Genomic DNA, 23,518 nt, shown 5'->3' on the forward strand with positions numbered 1-23,518 from the left:
CACGGAAATACAGCTCTTTGATGTGCAACATAGCACTTTCAGTGGGACTCTCCTGGAAATTGAGGCTGGGCTTACCAATGGACCCATTACATTTTCTGGACTGCAAAAAAGAGATCAAATCGGTCAATAATTGGAGAGAAATTGAGGGAGGTGCACACATTTGGTGAATGAAGAAAGCCTTAACATGTGTTGCTTGAATAACTACATACAGGATTCACTTTTCACGGCAGAAGAAAACATAGACAGTGAATAGCTCTGATGGTAATTCACTTGACAGGTCTATGCAAATCAATCAGAACAAATAATCTACAAGCGATAAAATCTGCTGCATGAAAGAACAATTATTACATGTAATATCTAGAGGAAATTGGTAGGAATGTAAGTAAAACATGAATTAGCTCCTCAGATACATTGGTCCACAGTTGCTATTAGCTGTTTCAGAAGGAGAAGAAGAAATTATAATTATAAGGTAACAGTATTACAAAAGTGCGTCTTTTGGTGAACAAGGGAGATTTACTTTTGGCAGTTCAGGTTCATAAATTACATGAGAATGCTCAACTCTAAAAACAGTATGTCACATACATGACTAAATGCTTTCATGTGCATGATGGAACTAGCAGAAAGTGCCAACAACCAAGTAGCAGCTAGCAGTGCAGAGATAAAAAAATACAAAAACTAAGATGGTGCGTGCGTTATTCGGCCTCTCATGATTATCGTCCATGCATAAAAGAAGAATGAAATGAGGCTGCAAACTTTCAATATTAAAAAATCGGATATACATTCTTGAACTGATGCAACTAGTATTATGCTGAGATTAAAGTCGCCCGCGAAAGTGCAGCTATTGCGGCGCAATCGCTGCCTGGGATGCTTCCCGCGACGCTATGGCCAAAATTACCTGATCTGCCGCGAGGCCCGTGATCGCGTTTAAGTTTTCATTTGGAACCAGAACATGACAGGCTCTTGGTTCCCATGTTTGTGAACTAGTGATGCTTGTTTGTAAGTTGTAGTTGGTGATGCTTGTTTCAGTTTATGTCCAAGTATATACTGCAATCCTCTGTTTTCCTGCTGAAAATACCCTGTTCTCTGCTGAAAATGACCATGTACTAGCTGCCGCTAAATGGCTAGCGTTACGGACAATCTGCTGTCAAATGGAATTGCCCGCGATTTAAAACTTTGGTATTATATTATATCATATATACCACTAAGAAACTGTAGACAGCAATGTGCACATATGTATCTGTCATCAGTGTGAAATAAGCATAGCAGGATTGCTATGTTGCTACTAGCTTGCAACAGCTCAAATGCATCCGTGTGAAATAAGCAAACGAACATTTAGAAACAAAAACGGGTAAAATAGCATAAGAAGATGAGCATGCAATACCCAGAATTATAGTTGTGTACTCTAGTCAACGTATAAAGAAGACATGATCGCTGACAATGAATGGCACCTTAACATGTGGTAAAATTGTATAATCATCACATTCACCATAAAGAGCTGTGATGCATAAATGACTTGAAAGACCTATGCATTCAATCAGAACACACGCCATTTACAAGTAATAACATGTTAAACTAAAACTTGAATTGGTGGAAATTACCATGATATGCAGTCGCACGACATTGGGAAAGCATTTAAGGAGCATAGGAACCATCCTTGCCTCATTGGGGAGTCCAAAACGCACATTTAAGCTCAGGATCTTAACGCTTGCGACAATGGTGGCTGCACTTTCCTTTATCCCAGCCTGAAATTCAACCAATTTAAGAACAAAGATGGCACATTTAACTCATGGACCTCCCATAGTGACAACTGCACAAATGGATTTTTTTTTTTTGAGAATCTCGCAAAGCTTTATTACTGAATCATAATGTTCATAGGTACAAAAAGAAGATCGCCGGGTTGTCCTAGCCAAGTGTGTCGGTCAAACCCTAAAGATAAAGCATGCTTTGCGAGATTATGGGCCTCCGTATTGGAGGTTCTATACTCATGAGTAAACGAACATGAAATAAAGGTAGTTGCTCTAGCTTTGATTTCTTCAACAATGGCTCCGAAGTCTGCTGCGCTTCCTTGCCTGATTGCATCTACCACCACCTTACAATCTGAGGCCACCAGTAGTTGGTTGATATAGAGATCTTCTGAAAGAGCTAATGCCTCCCGAACAGCTAGTGCTTCTAGCACCTGGGGGTTGCGCAGTCCATTGAGAACGAGAGCTGACGCTCCCATGAACAAACCCCTTTCATCCCTGCAAACCACACCAACTGCGCCAAACGTGCCCGAGCGTGACACGGCCGCGTCCCCATTGAGCTTGTAGTGATCTGTTGGTGGCGGAATCCACGTATGAACTCGTGGTACTGCTATCCCATGTGCTTTCTCCTTCTTATTCAGAAACTCCATATCTGATAAGTAAGCTTTGATAAAGTTGTCAGTGGCAAACGGAGTGTGGTATATATCTTCATGTATAGCTTTCCGCCGTGCACTCCAAATAGCCCACATAGTAACAATCATCAACTAAAATTGCTCAGGTGGGAGAGACTCACTCATAGCAAAGAGCCATAATCGTGCATCAGGCTCCGAAGTTGCCAGCATGTGCTCGACCATCGCGGCTTCTGAAAGTGCCCATACACATCTAGACGCATTACACTCCAGCAAAGAATGTCGCCAGCTATCCTGTCCACCACAGAGGGAGCATGCACTCGTAGTGGCCATATGACGATGGTTTAGGACATCTCCCGTAGGAAGCCCTGTTCAAGAATTCATCCGATTAACCAGTTAACTTGCCGATTAATCCCTACTCGTAGAGTCACCGAGTAGTCGATTAATTGATTAATCACCCGAGTAATTGATTAAATGGACAATTAACTTGCCGATTAGCCTATTAATCCCCTACTCCCCAGCCAACCGAGCAGCTACCAGTTAACGATTTCCTCAACAATGGTAGGAAGTGAGTGTTGCGCCAATCGCCAAGTGAAAAAACGCAGTTTCGGTGGCACTGGCATGTTCCATACCGAGTTCCACCCCCTCTTCTCAAGTTCAGAGTTGGAAGGATCCTCCCTTTCCTCCAGCCATGCCTCCCGCCCAATCTTGTGTAGGGTTTCGTAGTAATTTCAAAAAATTTCCTACGCACACGCAAGATCATGTGATGCATAGCAACGAGAAGGGGGGAGTGTGATCTACATACCTAGTAGATCGACAACGGAAGCGTTTGGTTGATGTAGTCGTACGTCTTCACGATCCGACCAATCAAGCACCGAAACTACGGCACCTCCGAGTTCGAGCACACGTTCAGCTCGATGACGATCCCCGGACTCCGATCCAGCAAAGTGTCGGGGAAGAGTTCCGTCAGCACGACGGCGTGGTGACGATCTTGATGCACTACAGCAGCAGGGCTTCGCCTAAACTCCGCTACAGTATTATCGAGGACTATGGTGGCTGGGGGCGCCGCACACGGCTAAGGAATAGATCACGTGGATCAACTTGTGTGTCTCTAGGGTGCACCTGCTTCCGTATATAAAGGACCAAAGGGGGGAGGCTGGCCGGCCACATAGGGCGCGCCAGGAGAGTCCTACTCCCTCTGGGAGTAGGATTCCCCCCCCCCCCAATCCTAGTTGGAATAGGATTCGCGGAGGGGGAAAAGAGAGAGGGGGGCCGGCCACCTCTCCTTGTCCTAATAGGACTAGGGGAGGGGGAGGCGTGCGGCCCATCTTGGGCTGCCCCTTCTCTTTTCCACTAAAGCCCACTAAGGCCCATATAGCTCCCGGGGGGTTCCGGTAACCTCCCGGTACTCCGGTAAAATCCTGATTTCACCCGGAACACTTTTGATATCCAAACATAGGCTTCCAATATATCAATCTTTATGTATCGACCATTTCGAGACTCCTCGTCATGTCCTGATCACATCCGGGACTCCGAACAACCTTCGGTACATCAAAATGCATAAACTCATAATATAACTGTCATCGTAACCTTAAGCGTGCGGACCCTACGGGTTCGAGAACAATGTAGACATGACCGAGACACGTCTCCGGTCAATAACCAATAGCGGGACCTGGATGCCCATATTGGCTCCTACATATTCTACGAAGATCTTTATCGGTCAGACCGCATAACAACATACGTCGTTCCCTTTGTCATCGGTATGTTACTTGCCCGAGATTCGATCGTCAGTATTCCAATACCTAGTTCAATCTCGTTGCCGGCAAGTCTCTTTACTCGTTCCGTAATACATCATCCCGCAAATAACTTATTAGTTGCAATGCTTGCAAGGCTTAAGTGATGTGCATTACCGAGAGGGCCCAGAGATACCTCTCCGACAATCGGAGTGACAAATCCTAATCTCGAAATACGCCAACCCAACATGTACCTTTGGAGACACCTGTAGTACTCCTTTATAATCACCCAGTTACGTTGTGACGTTTGGTAGCACCCAAAGTGTTCCTCCGGCAAACGGGAGTTGCATAATCTCATAGTTATAGGAACATGTATAAGTCATGAAGAAAGCAATAGCAACATACTAAACGATCGGGTGCTAAGCTAATGGAATGGGTCATGTCAATCAGATCATTCACTTAATGATGTGATCCCATTAATCAAATAACAACTCATTGTTCATGGTCAGGAAACATAACCATCTTTGATTAACGAGCTAGTCAAGTAGAGGCATACTAGTGACACTTTGTTTGTCTATGTATTCACACATGTATTATGTTTCCGGTTAATACAATTCTAGCATGAATAATAAACATTTATCATGATATAAGGAAATAAATAATAACTTTATTATTGCCTCTAGGGCATATTTCCTTCAGTCTCCCACTTGCACTAGAGTCAATAATCTAGATTACACAGTAATGATTCTCACACCCATGGAGCTTTGGTGTTGATCATGTTTTGCTCGTGGAAGAGGCTTAGTCAACGGGTCTGCAATATTCAGATCCATATGTATCTTGCAAATCTCTATGTCTCCCACCTGGACTAGATCCCGGATGGAATTGAAGTGTCTCTTGATGTGCTTGGTTCTCTTGTGAAATATGGATTCCTTTGCCAAGGCAATTGCACTAGTATTGTCACAAAAGATTTTCATTGGACCTGATGCACTAGGTATGACACCTAGATCGGATATGAACTCCTTCATCCAGACTCCTTCATTTGCTGCTTCCGAAGCAGCTATGTACTCCGCTTCACATGTAGATCCCGCTACGACGCTTTGTTTAGAATTGCACCAACTGACAGCTCCACCGTTTAATGTAAACACGTATCCGGTTTGCGATTTAGAATCGTCCGGATCAGTGTCAAAGCTTGCATCAACGTGACCTTTTACGATGAGCTCTTTGTCACCTCCATATATGAGAAACATATCCTTAGTCCTTTTCAGGTATTTCAGGATGTTCTTGACCGCTGTCCAGTGATCCACTCCTGGATTACTTTGGTACCTCCCTGCTAGACTTATAGCAAGGCACACATCGGGTCTGGTACACAGCATTGCATACATGATAGATCCTATGGCTGATGCATAGGGAACATCTTTCATATTCTCTCTATCTTCTGCAGTGGTCGGGCATTGAGTCTTACTCAACTTCACACCTTGCAACACAGGCAAGAACCCTTTCTTTGCTTGATCCATTTTGAACTTCTTCAAAATTTTGTCAAGGTATGTGCTTTGTGAAAGTCCAATTAAGCGTCTTGATCTATCTCTATAGATCTTAATGCCTAATATGTAAGCATCTTCACCGAGGTCTTTCATTGAAAAACTTTTATTCAAGTATCCTTTTATGCTATCCAGAAATTCTATATCATTTCCAATCAGCAATATGTCATCCACATATAATATCAGAAATGCTACAGAGCTCCCACTCACTTTCTTGTAAATACAGGCTTCTCCGAAAGTCTGTATAAAACCAAATGCTTTGATCACACTATCAAAGCGTTTATTCCAACTCCGAGAGGCTTGCACCAGTCCATAAATGGATCGCTGGAGCTTGCACACTTTGTTAGCTCCCTTTGGATCGACAAAACCTTCCGGTTGCATCATATACAACTCTTCTTCCAGAAATCCATTCAGGAATGCAGTTTTGACATCCATCTGCCAAATTTCATAATCATAAAATGCAGCAATCGCTAACATGATTCGGACAGACTTAAGCATCGCTACGGGTGAGAAAGTCTCATCGTAGTCAATTCCTTGAACTTGCCGAAAACCTTTTGCGACAAGTCGAGCTTTGTAGACAGTAATATTACCATCAGCGTCAGTCTTCTTCTGAAAGATCCATTTATTCTCAATTGCTTGCCGATCATCGGGCAAGTCAACCAAAGTCCATACTTTGTTCTCATACATGGATCCCATCTCAGATTTCATGGCTTCAAGCCACTTTGCGGAATCTGGGCTCACCATTGCTTCTTCATAGTTCGTAGGTTCATCATGATCTAGAAGCATGATTTCCAGAACAGGATTACCGTACCACTCTGGCGTGGATCTTACTCTGGTTGATCTACGAGGTTCAGTAGTATCTTGTTCTGAAGTTTCATGATCATCATCATTAGCTTCCTCGCTAACTGGTGTAGGTGTCGCAGAAACGGTTTTCTGTGATGTACTACTTTCCAATAAGGGAGTAGGTACAGTTACCTCGTCAAGTTCTACTTTCCTCCCACTCACTTCTTTTGAGAGAAACTCCTTCTCCAGAAAGTTTCCGAATTTAGCAACAAAAGTCTTACCTTCGGATCTGTGATAGAAGGTGTATCCAATAGTTTCCTTTGGATATCCTATGAAGACACATTTCTCTGATTTGGGTTCGAGCTTATCAGGTTGAAGCTTTTTCACATAAGCATCGCAGCCCCAAACTTTTAGAAACGACAACTTTGGTTTCTTGCCAAACCACAGTTCATAAGGCGTCGTCTCAGCGGATTTTGATGTTGCCCTATTTAACGTGAATGCGGCCGTCTCTAGAGTGTATCCCCAAAACGATAGCGGTAAATCAGTAAGAGACATCATAGATCGCACCATATCCAGTAAAGTACGATTACGACGTTCGGACACACCATTACGCTGAGGTGTTCCGGGTTGCGAAACTATTCCATAATTTTTCAAATGTACACCAAACTCGTAACTCAAATATTCTCCTCCACGATCAGATCGTAGAAATTTTATTTTCTTGTTACGATGATTTTCAACTTCACTCTGAAATTCCTTGAACTTTTCAAATGTTTCAGACTTATGTTTCATTAAGTAGATATACCCATATCTGCTTAAATCATCTGTGAAGGTGAGAAAATAACGATATCCGCCACGAGCCTCAATATTCATCGGACCACATACATCTGTATGTATGATTTCCAACAAATCTGTTGCTCTCTCCATAGTACCGGAGAACGGCGTTTTAGTCATCTTGCCCATGAGGCATGGTTTGCAAGTACCAAGTGATTCATAATCAAGTGGTTCCAAAAGTCCATCAGTATGGAGTTTCTTCATGCGCTTTACACCGATATGACCTAAACGGCAGTGCCACAAATAAGTTGCACTCTCATTATCAACTCTGCATCTTTTGGCTTCAACATTATGAATATGTGTGTTACTACTATCGAGATTCAACAAGAATAGACCACTCTTCAAGGGTGCATGACCATAAAAGATATAACTCATATAAATAGAACAACCATTATTCTCTGATTTAAATGAATAACCATCTCGCATCAAACAAGATCCAGATATAATGTTCATGCTTAACGCTGGAACCAAATAACAATTATTTAGGTCTAATACTAATCCCGAAGGTAGATGTAGAGGTAGCGTGCCGACTGCGATCACATCGACTTTGGAACCGTTTCCCACGCGCATCGTCACCTCGTCCTTAGCTAATCTTCGCTTAATCCGTAGTCCCTGTTTCGAGTTGCAAATATTAGCAACAGAAGCAGTATCAAATACCCAGGTGCTACCGCGAGCATTAGTAAGGTACACATCAATAACATGTATATCACATATACCTTTGTTCACCTTGCCTTCTTATCCGCCAAATACTTGGGGCAGTTCCGCTTCCAGTGACCAGTCTGCTTGCAATAGAAGCACTCAGTTTCAGGCTTCGGTCCAGGTTTAGGTTTCTTCTCTTGAGTAGCAACTTGCTTGCCGTTCTTTTTGAAGTTCCCTTTCTTCTTCCCTTTGCCCTTTTTCTTGAAACTAGTGGTCTTGTTGACCATCAACACTTGATGCTCCTTCTTGATTTCTACCTCCGCAGCTTTTAGCATCGCGAAGAGCTCGGGAATAGTCTTGTTCATCCCTTGCATATTATAGTTCATCACGAAGCTCTTGTAGCTTGGTGGCAGTGATTGGAGAATTCTGTCAATGACGCAATCATCTAGAAGATTAACTCCCAATTGAATCAAGTGATTATTATACCCAGACATTTTGAGTATATGCTCACTGACAGAACTGTTCTCCTCCATCTTGCAGCTATAGAACTTATTGGATACTTCATATCTCTCAATCCGGGCATTTGCTTGAAATATTAACTTCAACTCCTGGAACATCTCATATGCTCCATGACGTTCAAAACATCGTTGAAGTCCCGATTCTAAGCCGTAAAGCATGGCACACTGAACTATCGAGTAGTCATCAGCTTTGCTCTGCCAGACGTTCATAACATCTGGTGTTGCTCCAGCAGCAGGCCTGGCACCTAGCGGTGCTTCCAGGACGTAATTCTTCTGAGCAGCAATGAGGATAATCCTCAAGTTACGGACCCAGTCCGTGTAATTGCTACCATCATCTTTCAACTTTGCTTTCTCAAGGAACGCATTAAAATTCAACGGAACAACTGCATGAGCCATCTATCTACAATCAACATAAACAAGCAAGATACTATCAGGGACTAAGTTCATGATAAATTTAAGTTCAATTAATCATATTACTTAAGAACTCCCACTTAGATAGACATCCCTCTAATCCTCTAAGTGATCACGTGATCCAAATCAACTAAACCATGTCTGATCATCTCGTGAGATGGAGTAGTTTCATTGGTGAACATCTTTATGTTCATCATATCTACTATATGATTCACGCTCGACCTTTCGGTCTCCGTGTTCCGAGGCCATATCTGCATATGCTAGGCTCGTCAAGTTTAACCTGAGTATTCTGCTTGTGCAAAACTGGCTTGCACCCGTTGTAGATGGACGTAGAGCTTATCACACCCGATCATCACGTGGTGTCTGGGCACGACGAACTTTGGCAACGGTGCATACTCAGGGAGAACACTTCTTGATAATTTAGTGAGAGATCATCTTATAATGCTACCGTCAATCAAAGCAAGATAAGATGCATAAAAGATAAACATCACATGCAATCAATATAAGTGATATGATATGGCCATCATCATCTTGTGCTTGTGATCTCCATCTCCGAAGCACCGTCGTGATCACCATCGTCACCGGCGTGCCACCTTGATCTCCATCGTAGCATCGTTGTCACCTCGCCAAGCTTGTGCTTCCACGACTATCGCTACCGTTTAGTGATAAAGTAAAGCATTACATCGCGATTTCATTGCATACAATAAAGCGACAACCATATGGCTCCTGCCAGTTGCCGATAACTCGGTTACAAAACATGATCATCTCATACAACAAATTTCAGCATCATGTCTTGACCATATCACATCACAACATGCCCTGCAAAAACAAGTTAGACGTCCTCTACTTTGTTGTTGCAAGTTTTACGTGGCTGCTACGGGCTTAAGTAAGAACCAATCTCACCTACGCATCAAAACCACAACGATAGTTTGTCAATTTGACTCCGTTTTAACCTTCGCAAGGACCGGGCGTAGCCATACTCGGTTCAACTAAAGTTGGAGAAACTGTCACCCACAAGCCACCTCTGTGCAAAGCACGTCGGGAGAACCGGTCTCGCGTAAGCGTACGCGTAATGTTGGTCTGGGCCGCTTCATCCAACAATACCGCCGAACCAAAGTATGACATGCTGGTAGGCAGTATGACTTATATTGCCCACAACTCACTTGTGTTCTACTCGTGCATATAACATCAACATATAAAACCTAGGCTCGAATGCCACTGTAGGGTTTCGTAGTAATTTCAAAAAAATTCCTACGCACACGCAAGATCATGTGATGCATAGCAACGAGAAGGGGGGAGTGTGATCTACATACCTAGTAGATCGACAACGGAAGCGTTTGGTTGATGTAGTCGTACGTCTTCACGATCCGACCGATCAAGCACCGAAACTACGGCACCTCCGAGTTCGAGCACACGTTCAGCTCGATGACGATCCCCGGACTCCGATCCAGCAAAGTGTCGGGGAAGAGTTCCGTCAGCACGACGGCGTGGTGACGATCTTGATGCACTACAGCAGCAGGGCTTCGCCTAAACTCCGCTACAGTATTATCGAGGACTATGGTGGCTGGGGGCGCCGCACACGGCTAAGGAATAGATCACGTGGATCAACTTGTGTGTCTCTAGGGTGCCCTGCTTCCGTATATAAAGGACCAAAGGGGGGAGGCTGGCCGGCCACATAGGGCGCGCCAGGAGAGTCCTACTCCCTCTGGGAGTAGGATTCCCCCCCCCCAATCCTAGTTGGAATAGGACTTGTGGAGGGGGGAAAAGAGAGAGAGGGGCCGGCCACCTCTCCTTGTCCTAATAGGACTAGGGGAGGGGGGAGGCGCGCGGCCCACCTTGGGCTGCCCCTTTCTCCTTTCCACTAAAGCCCACTAAGGCCCATATAGCTCCCGGGGGGTTCCGGTAACCTCCCGGTACTCCGGTAAAATCCCGATTTCACCCGGAACACTTCCGATATCCAAACATAGGCTTCCAATATATCAATCTTTATGTCTCGACCATTTCGAGACTCCTCGTCATGTCCGTGATCACATCCGGGACTCCGAACAACCTTCGGTACATCAAAATGCATAAACTCATAATATAACTGTCATCGTAACCTTAAGCGTGCGGACCCTACGGGTTCGAGAACAATGTAGACATGACCGAGACACGTCTCCGGTCAATAACCAATAGCGGGACCTGGATGCCCATATTGGCTCCTACATATTCTACGAAGATCTTTATCGGTCAGACCGCATAACAACATACGTCGTTCCCTTTGTCATCGGTATGTTACTTGCCCGAGATTCGATCGTCGGTATTCCAATACCTAGTTCAATCTCGTTGTCGGTAAGTCTCTTTACTCGTTCTGTAATACATCATCCTGCAACTAACTCTTTTAGTTGCAATGCTTGCAAGGCTTAAGTGATGTGCATTACCGAGAGGGCCCAGAGATACCTCTCCGACAATCGGAGTGACAAAACCTAATCTCGGAAATACGCCAACCTAACATGTACCTTTGGAGACACCTGTAGTACTCCTTTATAATCACCCAGTTACGTTGTGACGTTTGGCAGCACCCAAAGTGTTCCTCCGGCAAACGGGAGTTGCATAATCTCATAGTTATAGGAACATGTATAAGTCATGAAGAAAGCAATAGCAACATACTAAACGATCGGGTGCTAAGCTAATGGAATGGGTCATGTCAATCAGATCATTCACTTAATGATGTGATCCCGTTAATCAAATAAGAACTCATTGTTCATGGTCAGGAAACATAACCATCTTTGATTAACGAGCTAGTCAAGTAGAGGCATACTAGTGACACTTTGTTTGTCTATGTATTCACACATGTATTATGTTTCCGGTTAATACAATTCTAGCATGAATAATAAACATTTATCATGATATAAGGAAATAAATAATAACTTTATTATTGCCTCTAGGGCATATTTCCTTCATCTTGATCTTGACAATCATCTTGTAAGCTGAGCGAACGGAAAAACGCCCCCTTGGGTCAGCATTCCACGCCCAGAAATCGTCCACAAGCCGTGTACAGAGCGGGATTTGCAAGATGGCCTCCACGTCAATAGGAATGAACACCTGTCTGAGCAGGTCCTCTCGCCACGCAGCTCTAGTATGATCAATTAGATCTGAAACCAGTTGCGGTGGGTCAGCAACTAAAGAGGCTACCGACTTCATCATTCCGTCCCTTGGGATCCAACTATGTTGCCGTATGTTCGTGGTAGTTCCATCACCAATACGCCGGATAGCTCCTTGGGTGATAATATCTCTCCCATCAAGGATAGATCGCCACACCTGAGAAGGATGTGGACCTAGTTGAGCTTCCAGGACTGAACATTGTGGGAAATATGATGCTTTAAGGATTTGTGCACTAAGAGAGGAAGGATCATTCAATAATCTCCAAACTTGCCGAGACAAAAGGGCCAAGTTGAAGATCTCTATATCCCAAAAGCCAAGTCCTCCCAAACTTTTCGGTCGGGTCATCAAATCCCAAGCTACCCAACATGGTTTCCTCTTGCCTCTTTTACTTCCCCACCAAAATTGGCGAATGAGTGACGTAATGCTTTCGCAAAGGCCTCGAGGTAATCTGAAGCAAGACATTGAAAAAACTGGTAAAGCTTGAGCCACAGATTTTATGAGAACCTCCTTTCCTGCCACTGATAAAAGTTTCTCCATCCATCCCTTTATCCTTTCCCAAACTCTGTCTCGTAGGTATTTGAAGGTGCCATTTTTGGTGTTTCCCAGCGAGCGGTGAGTGAAATGGAGGCTCGTAGCTTAGTTGGGACAAATCCAGGGCCCATGAGTTTGTGACTGTGTGACTAGTACTAATTTGTTCTTTTTAACTCTCCTGAATTAATTAATCATTACTACATAATTTATTTATTTTTTTAGGAAACTTCAGTTCTATTCAGCTTCAATCATAGGAGTAAAACAAACATCATAAATTATAAAATTTACATCCAGATCCATAGACTACCTAGCTACGACTATAAACACCGAAGCGAAACTAAGACGTGTCATCATCATCATCCCTCTCTCACCAGAGCAGGCAAAACTTCTTATAGAAGGCAGTCGAGAAGTCATCATGCTAAGCCCCCAATGCACCAGAGCAGCAACCGATGCCGATGAAAACAAGCGTAGATTAGAAGGATCCAACCGAAAGACACATGAACGTAGACAAACGAAGACCATATCCGAGTAGATCCACCAAAGATAACCACCGATCGAACCCTGCGAGATCAGTCAGAGACACACCTCCGCGTGCCCTTTAACGATGGTAGACGCACCACCGGGCAGGGCTAGATGAGGAGAACCTTATTCCATCTTTAGAGTCGTCAGACACAAACCCTAACAAAACTCAAAAAAATATCTAGAACAAAGCCGTGTGATCCTTCTTATCTTTGCTTCTCATTGTCGGCGATGGGTCATGTTCTTCTTATGTGTTGGCAGATTGGGGCCGTAGCTCGAAGACTCCATGATTATCAACTACAACAATGTTTACATGCCTCCAATGAGGGATGGGGATGGGCAATGTCAGTGGCCCACCTTCAGCCCGTTCTGGTGCTAATAGTTGTCGTTGAGTGGTCTAAAAAGACATCTATGCGGCTCTTGGAACGGTTACTTACTCATTATTATTGTGATATTATCTTATGTGATGCCTAAGTATAATTGTTCGCAAATAGGCAATGTTTTTCACGAAGAGAAAATTCAAATATAACTCTACAGAGCAAGTAAATACCCAATAACTTAACAACTTAGTAAGTAGAAAGTAACCCATAAACAAATTTTCGGCTCATAAATTGGAAATAAAATAGTAGTTCATTAATAAATAGTGATTCGGAAAAATCAGACGAGAGAATTCTAAAAGTCGGAGAAACCACTACAACTATAGCAAAATTTTCATTTACTATCAAATTTACCGGTCAGACCGTTGGTTCACCGGTTAGACCGAACCGGTGATTGAACCGACACCGCCGGTTCACCGGTTAATTTTCTATCCTTTGGCAGCTAAGTTGGATGGGCAACTTGGTTGTTTGACCAAACTGGCGACTTAGGCCTATTTCCTACCGCCCCACGGATCGCCCCCACGGGACACAATTATTCTTCGTCGTTTGTAATGATTCTAGCGCAAACTATCGTTTTTTAGTTTTTCTTCCGGTTTGAGCAAACAAACCGCCCGGTTCAGTCGGTTTTGGCCGGCCCGTTTTGCAAAACGGTCTGATTAGCTTACACAACCATCAACGTTGTCGATCTCGGTTTTTCCCGGTCTGGTCTTTAAAACTATGTTCGGGAGCTAGGGTGTTTCAGAACATGTCATTAGTTTCCTCTTCCTGCCAAAAAAAAAAGAAACAAGTTAATGTTTGAAAGCAGAACATTCGAAGCACAAGATCTCAAACAGGCAAAACAAGTTATTATCAAAAACACTCTTATATCATGGAACGGAGGGAGCAGTAACTAAGACGGCTCAACAGAAGGATCAAATGAGTGGCCGATTGGTGGGTCCATACTCATGGGCCGCCCGTTAGCAACCTGTGTCGGAATTCGGCCCAACCAAAGAACCAAACCCTAGGGCCACCACACAGCCCAGCCGAGCACTATATAAGGAACAGCCGACGACGGCCGACCATTTTGCTTCCACACTCCTCTTTCTACTGTAGCTCACCACTCCGTCCAAAGCCGCAGCCAGATCCACAACCTCTCGCCGGCCGGCGCCGCCGGCGGCCATGGCCGAGCAGGCACGGTTCTTCAACATGGACCCAGCGACGGCGGCCGACGCACGGCGCAAGGGCTGCGACCCGCACACGCTGGACCAAGCCGCGGAGAGCATGCTGTGCTACATCTACGCCAACCTCCCCAGCCTCCCCGTCTACGAGGGCACGCGGCTCGCCGCCCTCGCCTCCTCCGCCTCCCCCGACGGCGTCGACCGCATCAGCCGCCTCCCGCCCGAGCTCCTCAGCAACATCGTCTCCCGCCTCCCGTCCGTCAAGGACGCCGCGCGCACCGCCGTCCTCTCCTCCCACTGGCGCCGGGTCTGGCTTTCCACGCCCCTCGTGCTGGCCGACGCCCACCTCCACCCCGAAGCCTGCGGCTGGCCGCCCACGCCCGCCACCTCGCCGGCCGTCACCGCCGCCGTCTCCCGCATCCTCGACGCGCACCCGGGGCCCTTCCGCTGCGTCCACCTCGTCTGCAGCCACATGAGCGCGCACGGTGCCCGGCTCGCGCGCTGGCTCCAGCTCCTCGCCGCCAAGGGCGTCCAGGACCTCGCCCTCGTCAACCGCCCCTGGCCGCGCGACGTGCCCCTCCCGGCCACGCTCTTCGCCGTCACCACCCTCACCCGCCTCTACGTCGGCATGTGGACGTTGCCCGGCACGGCCGCCCTGCGTGGCGCCTCCTTTCCCCACCTCCGCGAGCTCGGCCTGGGCTGCGTCGAAATGGAGCAGGGCGTGGTCGACTCCCTCGTCGCCAGGAGCCCCGTCCTCGAGGTCCTCAACATCCTGGGATGCAAGGCGGTGCGTCTCCGCCTCGTCAGCCAGAGCCTGCGGTGCGTGCAGATCAGCTGGTCGAGAATGGAGGACGTCGCCGTGGTAAAGGCTCCCCTCCTCGAGCGGCTCATCCTGTTTAGACCTTGCAAAATCGCTGGTGGCATGTCCACGAGACTCAGGATTGGCGATGCCCCCAAGCTGCACGCATTTGGGTACTTGGAGCCATGACAGGTCCTCAAGGTCCGAGACACCATCATCATGGTAAATGTCTGGTCTCCATTTTGTTCAGTTAGCAAATATGTTCAGCTGGTGGAGGTCCATGACTCAATTGTGGCATCTTCCTTTTTGAACTGGGCAAATTTCAGCCAGGAATAGCAAGCGCAAGTACCGTCGTGAAAAGCGTGAAGATTCTGAGCTTGAATGTGTGTTTCGGAGTTTGCAGTGATGTCCAGATGGTGCCCACCTTCCTCAGATGCTTTCCCAACGCCAAGAGACTGCATATCATGGTAATTCCTCCAATACATGTTCTGCTCTTTACGAATATGTGGTAGTTGCGGGGAGACTGCTTCATATTATGATTGATTGCATACATCAAGTCAGTCGTTGTGAACTTGTGATAGCTCTTTACATGGTCTTTTTTGGTTTCGTGCACTGTAATTCGGAGTAAGAAATGTGTTATAAGTTAAATTTCATGCCTTGCCATTTCTTCTCAACCATCATCATCAGGTCTTCTCGACAACCTATAGACTATAATACACAGTTAGAATCATGGAGGGTTTCATGCTGATCTGTTTATGTTATTGACATTTGGTAATAATTTTTTCCTGTGGCATAATGATTATCATTGCTGTATCTTGATTTATAGTGCTTTACTTCTTTACATATATCCAGATTTTCTCGTCCTAGTGTTTCTCACTGTGTTCTTACGAGCTACTAGTATTTGTGCTAACTTTTTTATTTAGAGAAGGAGTGTTTATTTGTGCTAACTTCTTATTTGAGACTTGTTAAAGTTACACATAGTAAATTAGCACACTGATGTTGACAGTTTGCTTTTAGGGTATTGGTATACCAACATTGCACAAAATTTCTGTATGACTAAAGTCATTCATTGTGGACTGAAGTTTGCAGCCTCACATATACCTTAATTTGCTGTGTATGAATTATGCTATCAGATCTTGTTTAGCGCAGCCACATACACCATTCTCTCTCTCTCTCCACGACTAGGCTCTCTAGTAATTAGTAGTACATTCTGCTACTTTCCTCCATTAAAATTTAAAGTATAGAGTTGTCCATAAGGGTCCTTGTAGTCACATCTCCTACAAATCGGTCATGGACCAGTATAATTTGCAGTACTTTAGTGTTGAGTTGTTTGCACTGCATGTGGTGTAGGTTCTGAACTTGGCAGCAAAAATGCTCTATTTGCTCACAGAAAAAAAGACATTCATAATACCATTCCCTTTTCTTGTTTTCTTACCTCCCCTTTCCATACAGCTAATGGAAAGTAAGGACCAATTTATTTCACCTTATTCTTGCTCTGCTTAATAAATTTCTGTGCACACGTCACTTTTTTTTTGTTTCATGTTGGAGCAGATGTTGTTGCTTGTAGCATTCTCTCTTGTTTACATAGATCTGTCAAGTTAGAGTTCTTTATGATCTTTTTAGTTTTTTCGACTGTGAAATGTGAGTCATGTATGTAGTTATGCATGCTAGGCGAAATAGTTTGCCCACGAATAACAGAATAAGATGATGAGCACATCATCAACATGAGTAGGCATAATTGACCAATGACCATATTCATTCTTGACTAATATAGCTAAAAAGCAAAGCATTGGCGCATTGCCATTTATTCTCAACCATCAGGCCGTTTCTACTACTCATGCAGACTAGAGTATGCAATTGTAATTATTGGGGTTGCATGTTCATTTTTTTTATGTTAAAGACATTTGTTACCTTTGTTTTGTTGTGCAACAGTTGATTTGTATTGCTTTGCTTCTTGATCTGCCGGTATACCCAGGTTTATAAAAAAAAAATTCACTGTGTTCATACTAGTTAGCAGTGTGTTGTGGAGTGTGGATGATGCAAATGGCATGTAATGCTTATTTCGAACTGACCAAACTACACATAATAAACCAGCACATTTGATGCATGGTAGTATTAAATTGTCATTTCTCCAACACCATAATTAATTTGAGGCTTCCCTGATATGCTTTCCTAACTGATTCTACCATTTTTTGCAGAGTAAAAGATGCACTGAACCCACTGGCAACTACCTCACACTCCAGTTCTGGGAAGAGTCTGACCCCGAAGAAAACCTCGTCTCGCGCATCACCGTGATGAGTTTCCGTGAGTTCACGGGGGACCCCGGCGAGGTCGGCTTCCTCGAGTTCTTCTTCCGGAGCGCGCGGGCGCTGGAGACCGCGTCCGTTTCCATGGCCAACCCAAGCTTCACGCCGTTCTCGACGCAGGAGGCGTATGCCAAAGTGAAACGCAGCTCGAGGATCATGGCAAGTGAGTCCAACATGGTTGTCCTTGGGAGCACCGGCCCTGCAGGTGGTAAGATGTGGAGCTTGAAAGACGGGGCCGATTTTTCGTTCCATGACCCCTTCTCCGAAGTGGAGGTGGTCGGCTGAGCTTCAGTTTCTGTGGAGAAGTGGTGTGACTGTTTTCTGATGCAAAACTATGTGTGTTGCTAGTCGTGCCCTTTGTGACGGTCTGACAAATTTGAGGCTTGATGTAAACTAGTATGCAGCAAGACTGATGAGCTGATACTTTGCTTGACCTGTGTTGCCAGTTTCCCAGTCTACATGTTTTCATTCCTTGCAATAGCTGTTCTTTTTTCTTTTAGACAAAGTTCAAAAAAAATGCTAGGTGTTAATTATGCGTTTGGCCACCTACTTGCACTTTTCTAGCTTAGGCGCAATTAGGCATTACTACTGTAGCATGAAGAAGTAAGCTAGATGGGCTGGCTTAGCCCATTAAACCCATAGTTTTAAATAGCCGGCTATAGCTTGCTATAGCTATAGCCTTTTCAGCAGGGTGCCGCTAAATGGTCGCCTTCATAAATAGCCCGTTATAGCTCCACTATAGCTGATTTGAAGGTTCACCGCTATTTTCCATAGTCTGCTATTTAAAACATTAAACCCCATGCCCACCTTCTTATTCCCTTACTAAAGCACCTGTATGTGCACCGTGGGCAAAAAATCTAGGTATCCTCCTCACGCCGCCTCTCTCCCTTGCTGCATGATTTTGCCTCTCTCCCTTGCTACACTGATGGGGAACCAACTAGTGAAGCTTAATTTCTCGCTGGAGAAGCTCAGTCCCTTGCCGGAATCAGTCCATTTGACGTCAGAAGTGGTTGAATCCTCGTCGGCGAGGATGAATACTTGCTGGAGTGATCAAATCCTCGCGTGGGAGATTGATTTCTCACCTGAGAAACATGATTCCTGGCCGGAGGACTTCGACGGCCGCTTTTTTGAGCACCTAGGTCCAAAAGGAGGCGTTAGTCCAACGCCCAGAGCTTAAGCACGCCTAAGCGCGCCTTTTTGAACTATGCTTTTAAATCGACAGGAAGCCGAAAACACCCCCCCCCCCCCAATCCTTGCCATTACTCCCACGGTAGGTAAGCATTGCGTTTCAGGCAGGAGAACCAAGAGAACCATCCTCACGCTATCTTACATTACATATAGGTGTTGAGCGTTGAGGCGAGCGTTATAGATCATGCCCAGTGACTTCTTTTCTGTTCAAGAAAAGGCCATCATGGCTAACTTTATTTTTATCATATAAAATAGTTACATTATCCACAGGTTTGTCGAGAATAAAGCTAGGGGGGCTCATCGACCCAAATACAAGTGAATTTCGAGTCATGCCAAAATTTGGCTACATCAAGAGCCTGGCCATTCGCCTGTGGTCAGTGGATGCCCAGCCGCTCCTTTCACCTCTATATTTGGCTGCATCAAGAGCCAGACCATTCTGCACGTGCCTTAGTGTGGAGCTTGGGAAGATCGTCTAGAGACGGCAAGGAGCAGCAGCTTGCAAGCTACTCCCTTAATCCGATAATATAAGATGTTATTATAACCAATATAGAAGTGATGTCCATCGCCACCATTGTCGTGCAAACCTCCAGAGGTTCACATTTATCTCCACGCGCAATGTGAGATGAAGACACATAAGTCGTTGATCTTCTCCACCATGAACCATGTGTAAAACAATTTGCACCTCCTCTCATGATAGTATTCAACGCTAGCCACCCCAACCTGCTTGGCAGAGAGCCATGGTTGTTAAAAATCGTATCGGTTTAGAAAAATATATTAAAATTGACAACATGGGATCCCCCCCCCCCCTCTTATATATGATGTGTGGACAGTTGTGTGGTCGTCAATCTTTTTGATCTGTTAGTCAAAAAAATATATATTGAAATTGATACTGCCAAGTATATATATACCAAGAAACGAACTTTCAATATTTAGTAATTTCCTTTTTGGTAGAAACTAATGCTAGAAACATCACATTGAAGACTGTATCGGTGTACTGATAAAAGAATTTAATAAAAAAACTTCAGAAAAAATGTTAACAAAATAAAGATAACTGTAATAACTAATTCAGATGCATTAAGATATCTACCCATCCATCCAAAAATACCAAGGTGAAAATGGTTCCATGCACACCCACCTTAATAGTAAATTTGGAAAAGAAAATACTAGGAAAACTTTAAAATTTATGAAAGTTTGGGTTATCAAACTTGGTATGCCATTATACCCACGTGTGAAGTTTTTCGACCACAGCTCAAAAAGAAATAAAAAAGAAATAAAAAAAATAAGTGGCTGACAACAGCTCAAAAAGAAATTAAAAAAAATAAGTGGCTGACCAGTGGGTTCCCTACTGATGGGCCCGTTAATTTTGGCCCAACCAACATCGAAACCTCCCTCCTATAGGAGGACGAGCAGTCGCCTCCACACACACACACAGCCGACACTCAGGAACCCCAAATCCACAAACCCTCGCCGGCGCCGGCGCCGACGCCGCCGACGGCCATGGCCGAGCGGGAGTTCGCCAACGTCGACCCAGCGACGGTGGCCGATGCGCGGCGCAAGGGATGCGACCCCCGCAAGCTCGACCAGGCCGCGGAGAACGTTCTAGCCTACATCTACGCCACCCTCCCCAGCTTCCCCGTCTACCCCGGCACGCGGCTCCCGGCCCTCGCCGCCTCCTCCGACGGCGTCGACCGCATCAGCCGCCTCCCCGACGAGCCCCTGCGCAACATCGTCGCCCGCCTCCCCGTCAAGGACGCCGCGCGCACCGCCGTGCTCTCCTCCCGCTGGCGCGCGCTCTGGCCTTCCACGCCCCTCGTCCTCGTCGACTCCTTCCTCCTCCCCAAAGGCCAGGGCTTCCGCCCCACCCCGGCCAGCTCGCCGGCCGTCACGGCCGCCGTCTCCGACATCCTCGAGGCGCACCCGGGGCCCTTCCGCTGCATCCACCTCGTCTGCACTCAGAGCGCGTACCGGAACCAGAACCAGCTCGCGCGCTGGCTCCAGCTCCTCGCCGCCAAGGCCGTCCAGGACCTCGTCCTCGTCAACCGCCCGTGGCCGCGCGACGTGCCCCTCCCGCCCACGATCTTCGCCATCACCACCCTCACCCGCCTCTACGTCGGCCTGTGGAAGCTGCCGGACACGGCCGCCCTGCGCGGCGCCTCCTTCCCCCACCTCCGCGAGCTCGGCCTCTGCTGCGTCGAAATGGAGCAGGGCGTGGTGGACTCCCTCGTCGCCAGGAGCCCCGTCCTGGAGGTCCTCAACATCCTGGGTTGCATCAATGGGCTGCGCCTCCGCCTCCTCAGCCAGAGCCTACGCTGCCTGCAGATCAGCTGCTCGAAAATGGAGCACATCGCCGTGGTGAAGGCTCCGTGCCTCGAGCGGCTCATCCTTTTTGGATCTGGCAAAATCGATGGCGGCTTGTGCAGCAGACTCAAGATTGGCGATGTCCCCAAGCTGCACGCTTTTGGATACTTGGATCCAGGCCAGGTCCTGCAGATCCGAGACACCATCATCATGGTACATCTCTCATCTCCGGTCTCACCATTTGTTCAGTTAGCAAATATATATGTCCATGACTCAATTGTGTGATACTCCCTCTTGAATTGGGGGAATTTCAGCCCGGGATAGCAAGCACAAGTACCATGATGAGAAGCGTCAAGATTTTGAGCTTGAATGTGTGTTTCGGAGTTCGCAATGAGGTCAAGATGGTGCCCAACTTTCTGAGATGCTTTCCCAACGCGGAGAGACTCCATATTCTGGTATTTGTCATCAATCCATGTTCTGCTTGCATTTGTACCGATTTCTTGCTTCTTGTTGCCGGCTGTGATAGACTGGAGTATGCAATTAGAATGGTTGGGCTTGCATGTTCATCTGTTTATGTATGACATTTGTGAAGTTTTGTCGTGCCACAGTTTATAATGCCATTGTTTTGATCTCTTTTTCTTTGCTTCTTGATTTCCTGATTTTTCCAGATTTCCTTGTTTTAGTTTTTCGCGGTCTGTTCATGCTAGCTAGTAGTATTTGTGATGTGGAATGTGGATGATGCAAATGGCATGCAATGCTTATTTCAAACTGTTTAAACTACACACATAAATGTCTTGGCACTCGTATGTATGTGGTATGGATAACACATTTGCTGCTCCTAACAAATGCTACTCATACCATGTAATGCTTATTTGGCACGAATGCTATATGGTACAGACCTACTGGAATGCACATTTGCTGTCTAAAGTTTCTTGGAGGTCTGTACATTATACCACTCATTTCAAATTGATGCTACTACACTGATGCCACAGTATGCGGCACTTATCTCTGATTAAGTGATAGATTATTAACTGGTTGTCATGGCTCATGTCTGGAAGTTTGTGTTGGAGAGTACTTCTGGCATATTTTCACCTGACCTCGACGGTAGACTGAAACACTGCTGCCTCACTTTCTAAATTTGTTATAGGCGAGAAGCTGCATATATAGACTACTTTGTGTTAGTTTTCTCTAACAACATATAATTTGAGGCTTCCCTTATTCACCGTGTCGTGAGCCCACCTTCCTTGGATGGTTTCCCAACTGTTCACTGATTTAATCTATTTTTTTGCAGAGTGAGAAATGTGATAAACCCACTGGCAACCACCTGGGCCTCAAGTTCTGGGAAGAGTCTGGTCCCATCGAGAATGTCCTCTCGCGCATCAACGTGACGAGTATCCGTGAGTTCAGAGGGGACCCAGGTGAGGTTGGCTTCCTGGAGTTCATCTTCTGGAACGCGCTGGCACTGAAGACCGTGTTTGTTTCCATGGCCAATCCAAGCTTCACACCGTTCTCGACGGAGGAGGCATACGCCAAGGTGAAATATTGCTACAGGAACAAGGCGAGCAAGTCCTGCCAGATGGCTGTCATTGGGAGCACCGGCCCTTCAGGAGGTGAAGTTTGGAGGTTCAAAGACGGGGCAGATTTTTCTTTCCATGACCCCTTCTCCCAAGTGGAGGTCAGGTGAGCTTAGTTTCTGTGGAGAAGTGGACTGGCTGTTTTCTGATGCAAACTATGAAGTAAGTATGGTGTCTGTCTCTTGCTAGCCGTGCCCAGTGCCCTTGTGATGGCCCGTGGAATTTTGACGCTTGATGAGCTGATATTTTGCTTGCCCTATATGTAACCTGTGTTACCGGTTTCCCGGTCTATCTATGTATGTTCCATGAACCATTTCATTTGTGGCGGCGACATGTTCAATTGCTTGCAGTTGCTGGGTTTCCCTGTCAGATAACTGAACTCTGAACCAAAGTGTCGCTTAAATTCAGTTAACTGTAGCGTATCGGTTTGGCTACAGTTAACTGACATCTGACGGCCGAGACGACGCCGATGCTGATCAACGGCTGGGAAGAAGACACTGCATGTTTAATTGCTAATAGTTACTTTTTCCGCCGTGATTCACTGTTTACCTTCATCCGCCTGCGTGCACGTGAGTGGCAACAACCATTGTATCAAAAGCTAAACCCTAGCTCTTATCTGTAGACTCTACTGTAGCCAATTCCCCAATTGATAGAAGGGTCTCCATATCGGGAGCTTATCGTTATCGTTGTCCTGTGTGATCTGTGATTTGATTGTTTGATCCGTAGCGGGATCTGACATTCACCCTCTTAGATCAGCAGAAAGCCGCCATTCTAGGTTTCTGGTGTAGTTTGTTTGAGAGC

The 23,518-nt window shown here is 45.8% G+C and overlaps 2 protein-coding genes across 2 annotated transcripts; both read left to right on the forward strand.

Moving 5' to 3' along the window:
• The first annotated feature begins 13,854 nt into the window (after positions 1 to 13,854).
• LOC125540837 (F-box/LRR-repeat protein 25-like) lies at positions 13,855 to 18,110 on the forward strand. The gene is made up of 3 exons (XM_048704381.1): positions 13,855 to 15,573; positions 15,678 to 15,818; positions 17,550 to 18,110. Exon 1 carries the CDS (start codon positions 14,554 to 14,556, stop codon positions 15,538 to 15,540), a length of 987 nt encoding a protein of 328 aa, XP_048560338.1. The 5' UTR covers positions 13,855 to 14,553; the 3' UTR covers positions 15,541 to 15,573; positions 15,678 to 15,818; positions 17,550 to 18,110.
• Positions 18,111 to 20,254: 2,144 nt separating this feature from the next.
• LOC125540838 (putative FBD-associated F-box protein At3g50710) lies at positions 20,255 to 23,041 on the forward strand. The gene is made up of 3 exons (XM_048704382.1): positions 20,255 to 21,356; positions 21,458 to 21,598; positions 22,435 to 23,041. Exons 1-3 carry the CDS (start codon positions 20,343 to 20,345, stop codon positions 22,825 to 22,827), a joined length of 1,548 nt encoding a protein of 515 aa, XP_048560339.1. The 5' UTR covers positions 20,255 to 20,342; the 3' UTR covers positions 22,828 to 23,041.
• Positions 23,042 to 23,518: the final 477 nt, after the last annotated feature.

Source organism: Triticum urartu, chromosome 2 (genome assembly GCF_003073215.2).
Source record: "Triticum urartu cultivar G1812 chromosome 2, Tu2.1, whole genome shotgun sequence".
NCBI lineage: Eukaryota > Viridiplantae > Streptophyta > Magnoliopsida > Poales > Poaceae > Triticum > Triticum urartu.

Coding starts and splice junctions, on each gene's coding strand:
- LOC125540838 (XM_048704382.1), top strand. CDS start 20,343: ATGGCCGAGCGGGAGTTCGCCAACGTCGACCCAGCGACGGTGGCCGAT. Junction 21,357..21,457: donor TCCGAGACACCATCATCATG/GTACATCTCTCA, acceptor GGGGAATTTCAG/CCCGGGATAGCAAGCACAAG. Junction 21,599..22,434: donor CGGAGAGACTCCATATTCTG/GTATTTGTCATC, acceptor ATTTTTTTGCAG/AGTGAGAAATGTGATAAACC.
- LOC125540837 (XM_048704381.1), top strand. CDS start 14,554: ATGGCCGAGCAGGCACGGTTCTTCAACATGGACCCAGCGACGGCGGCC.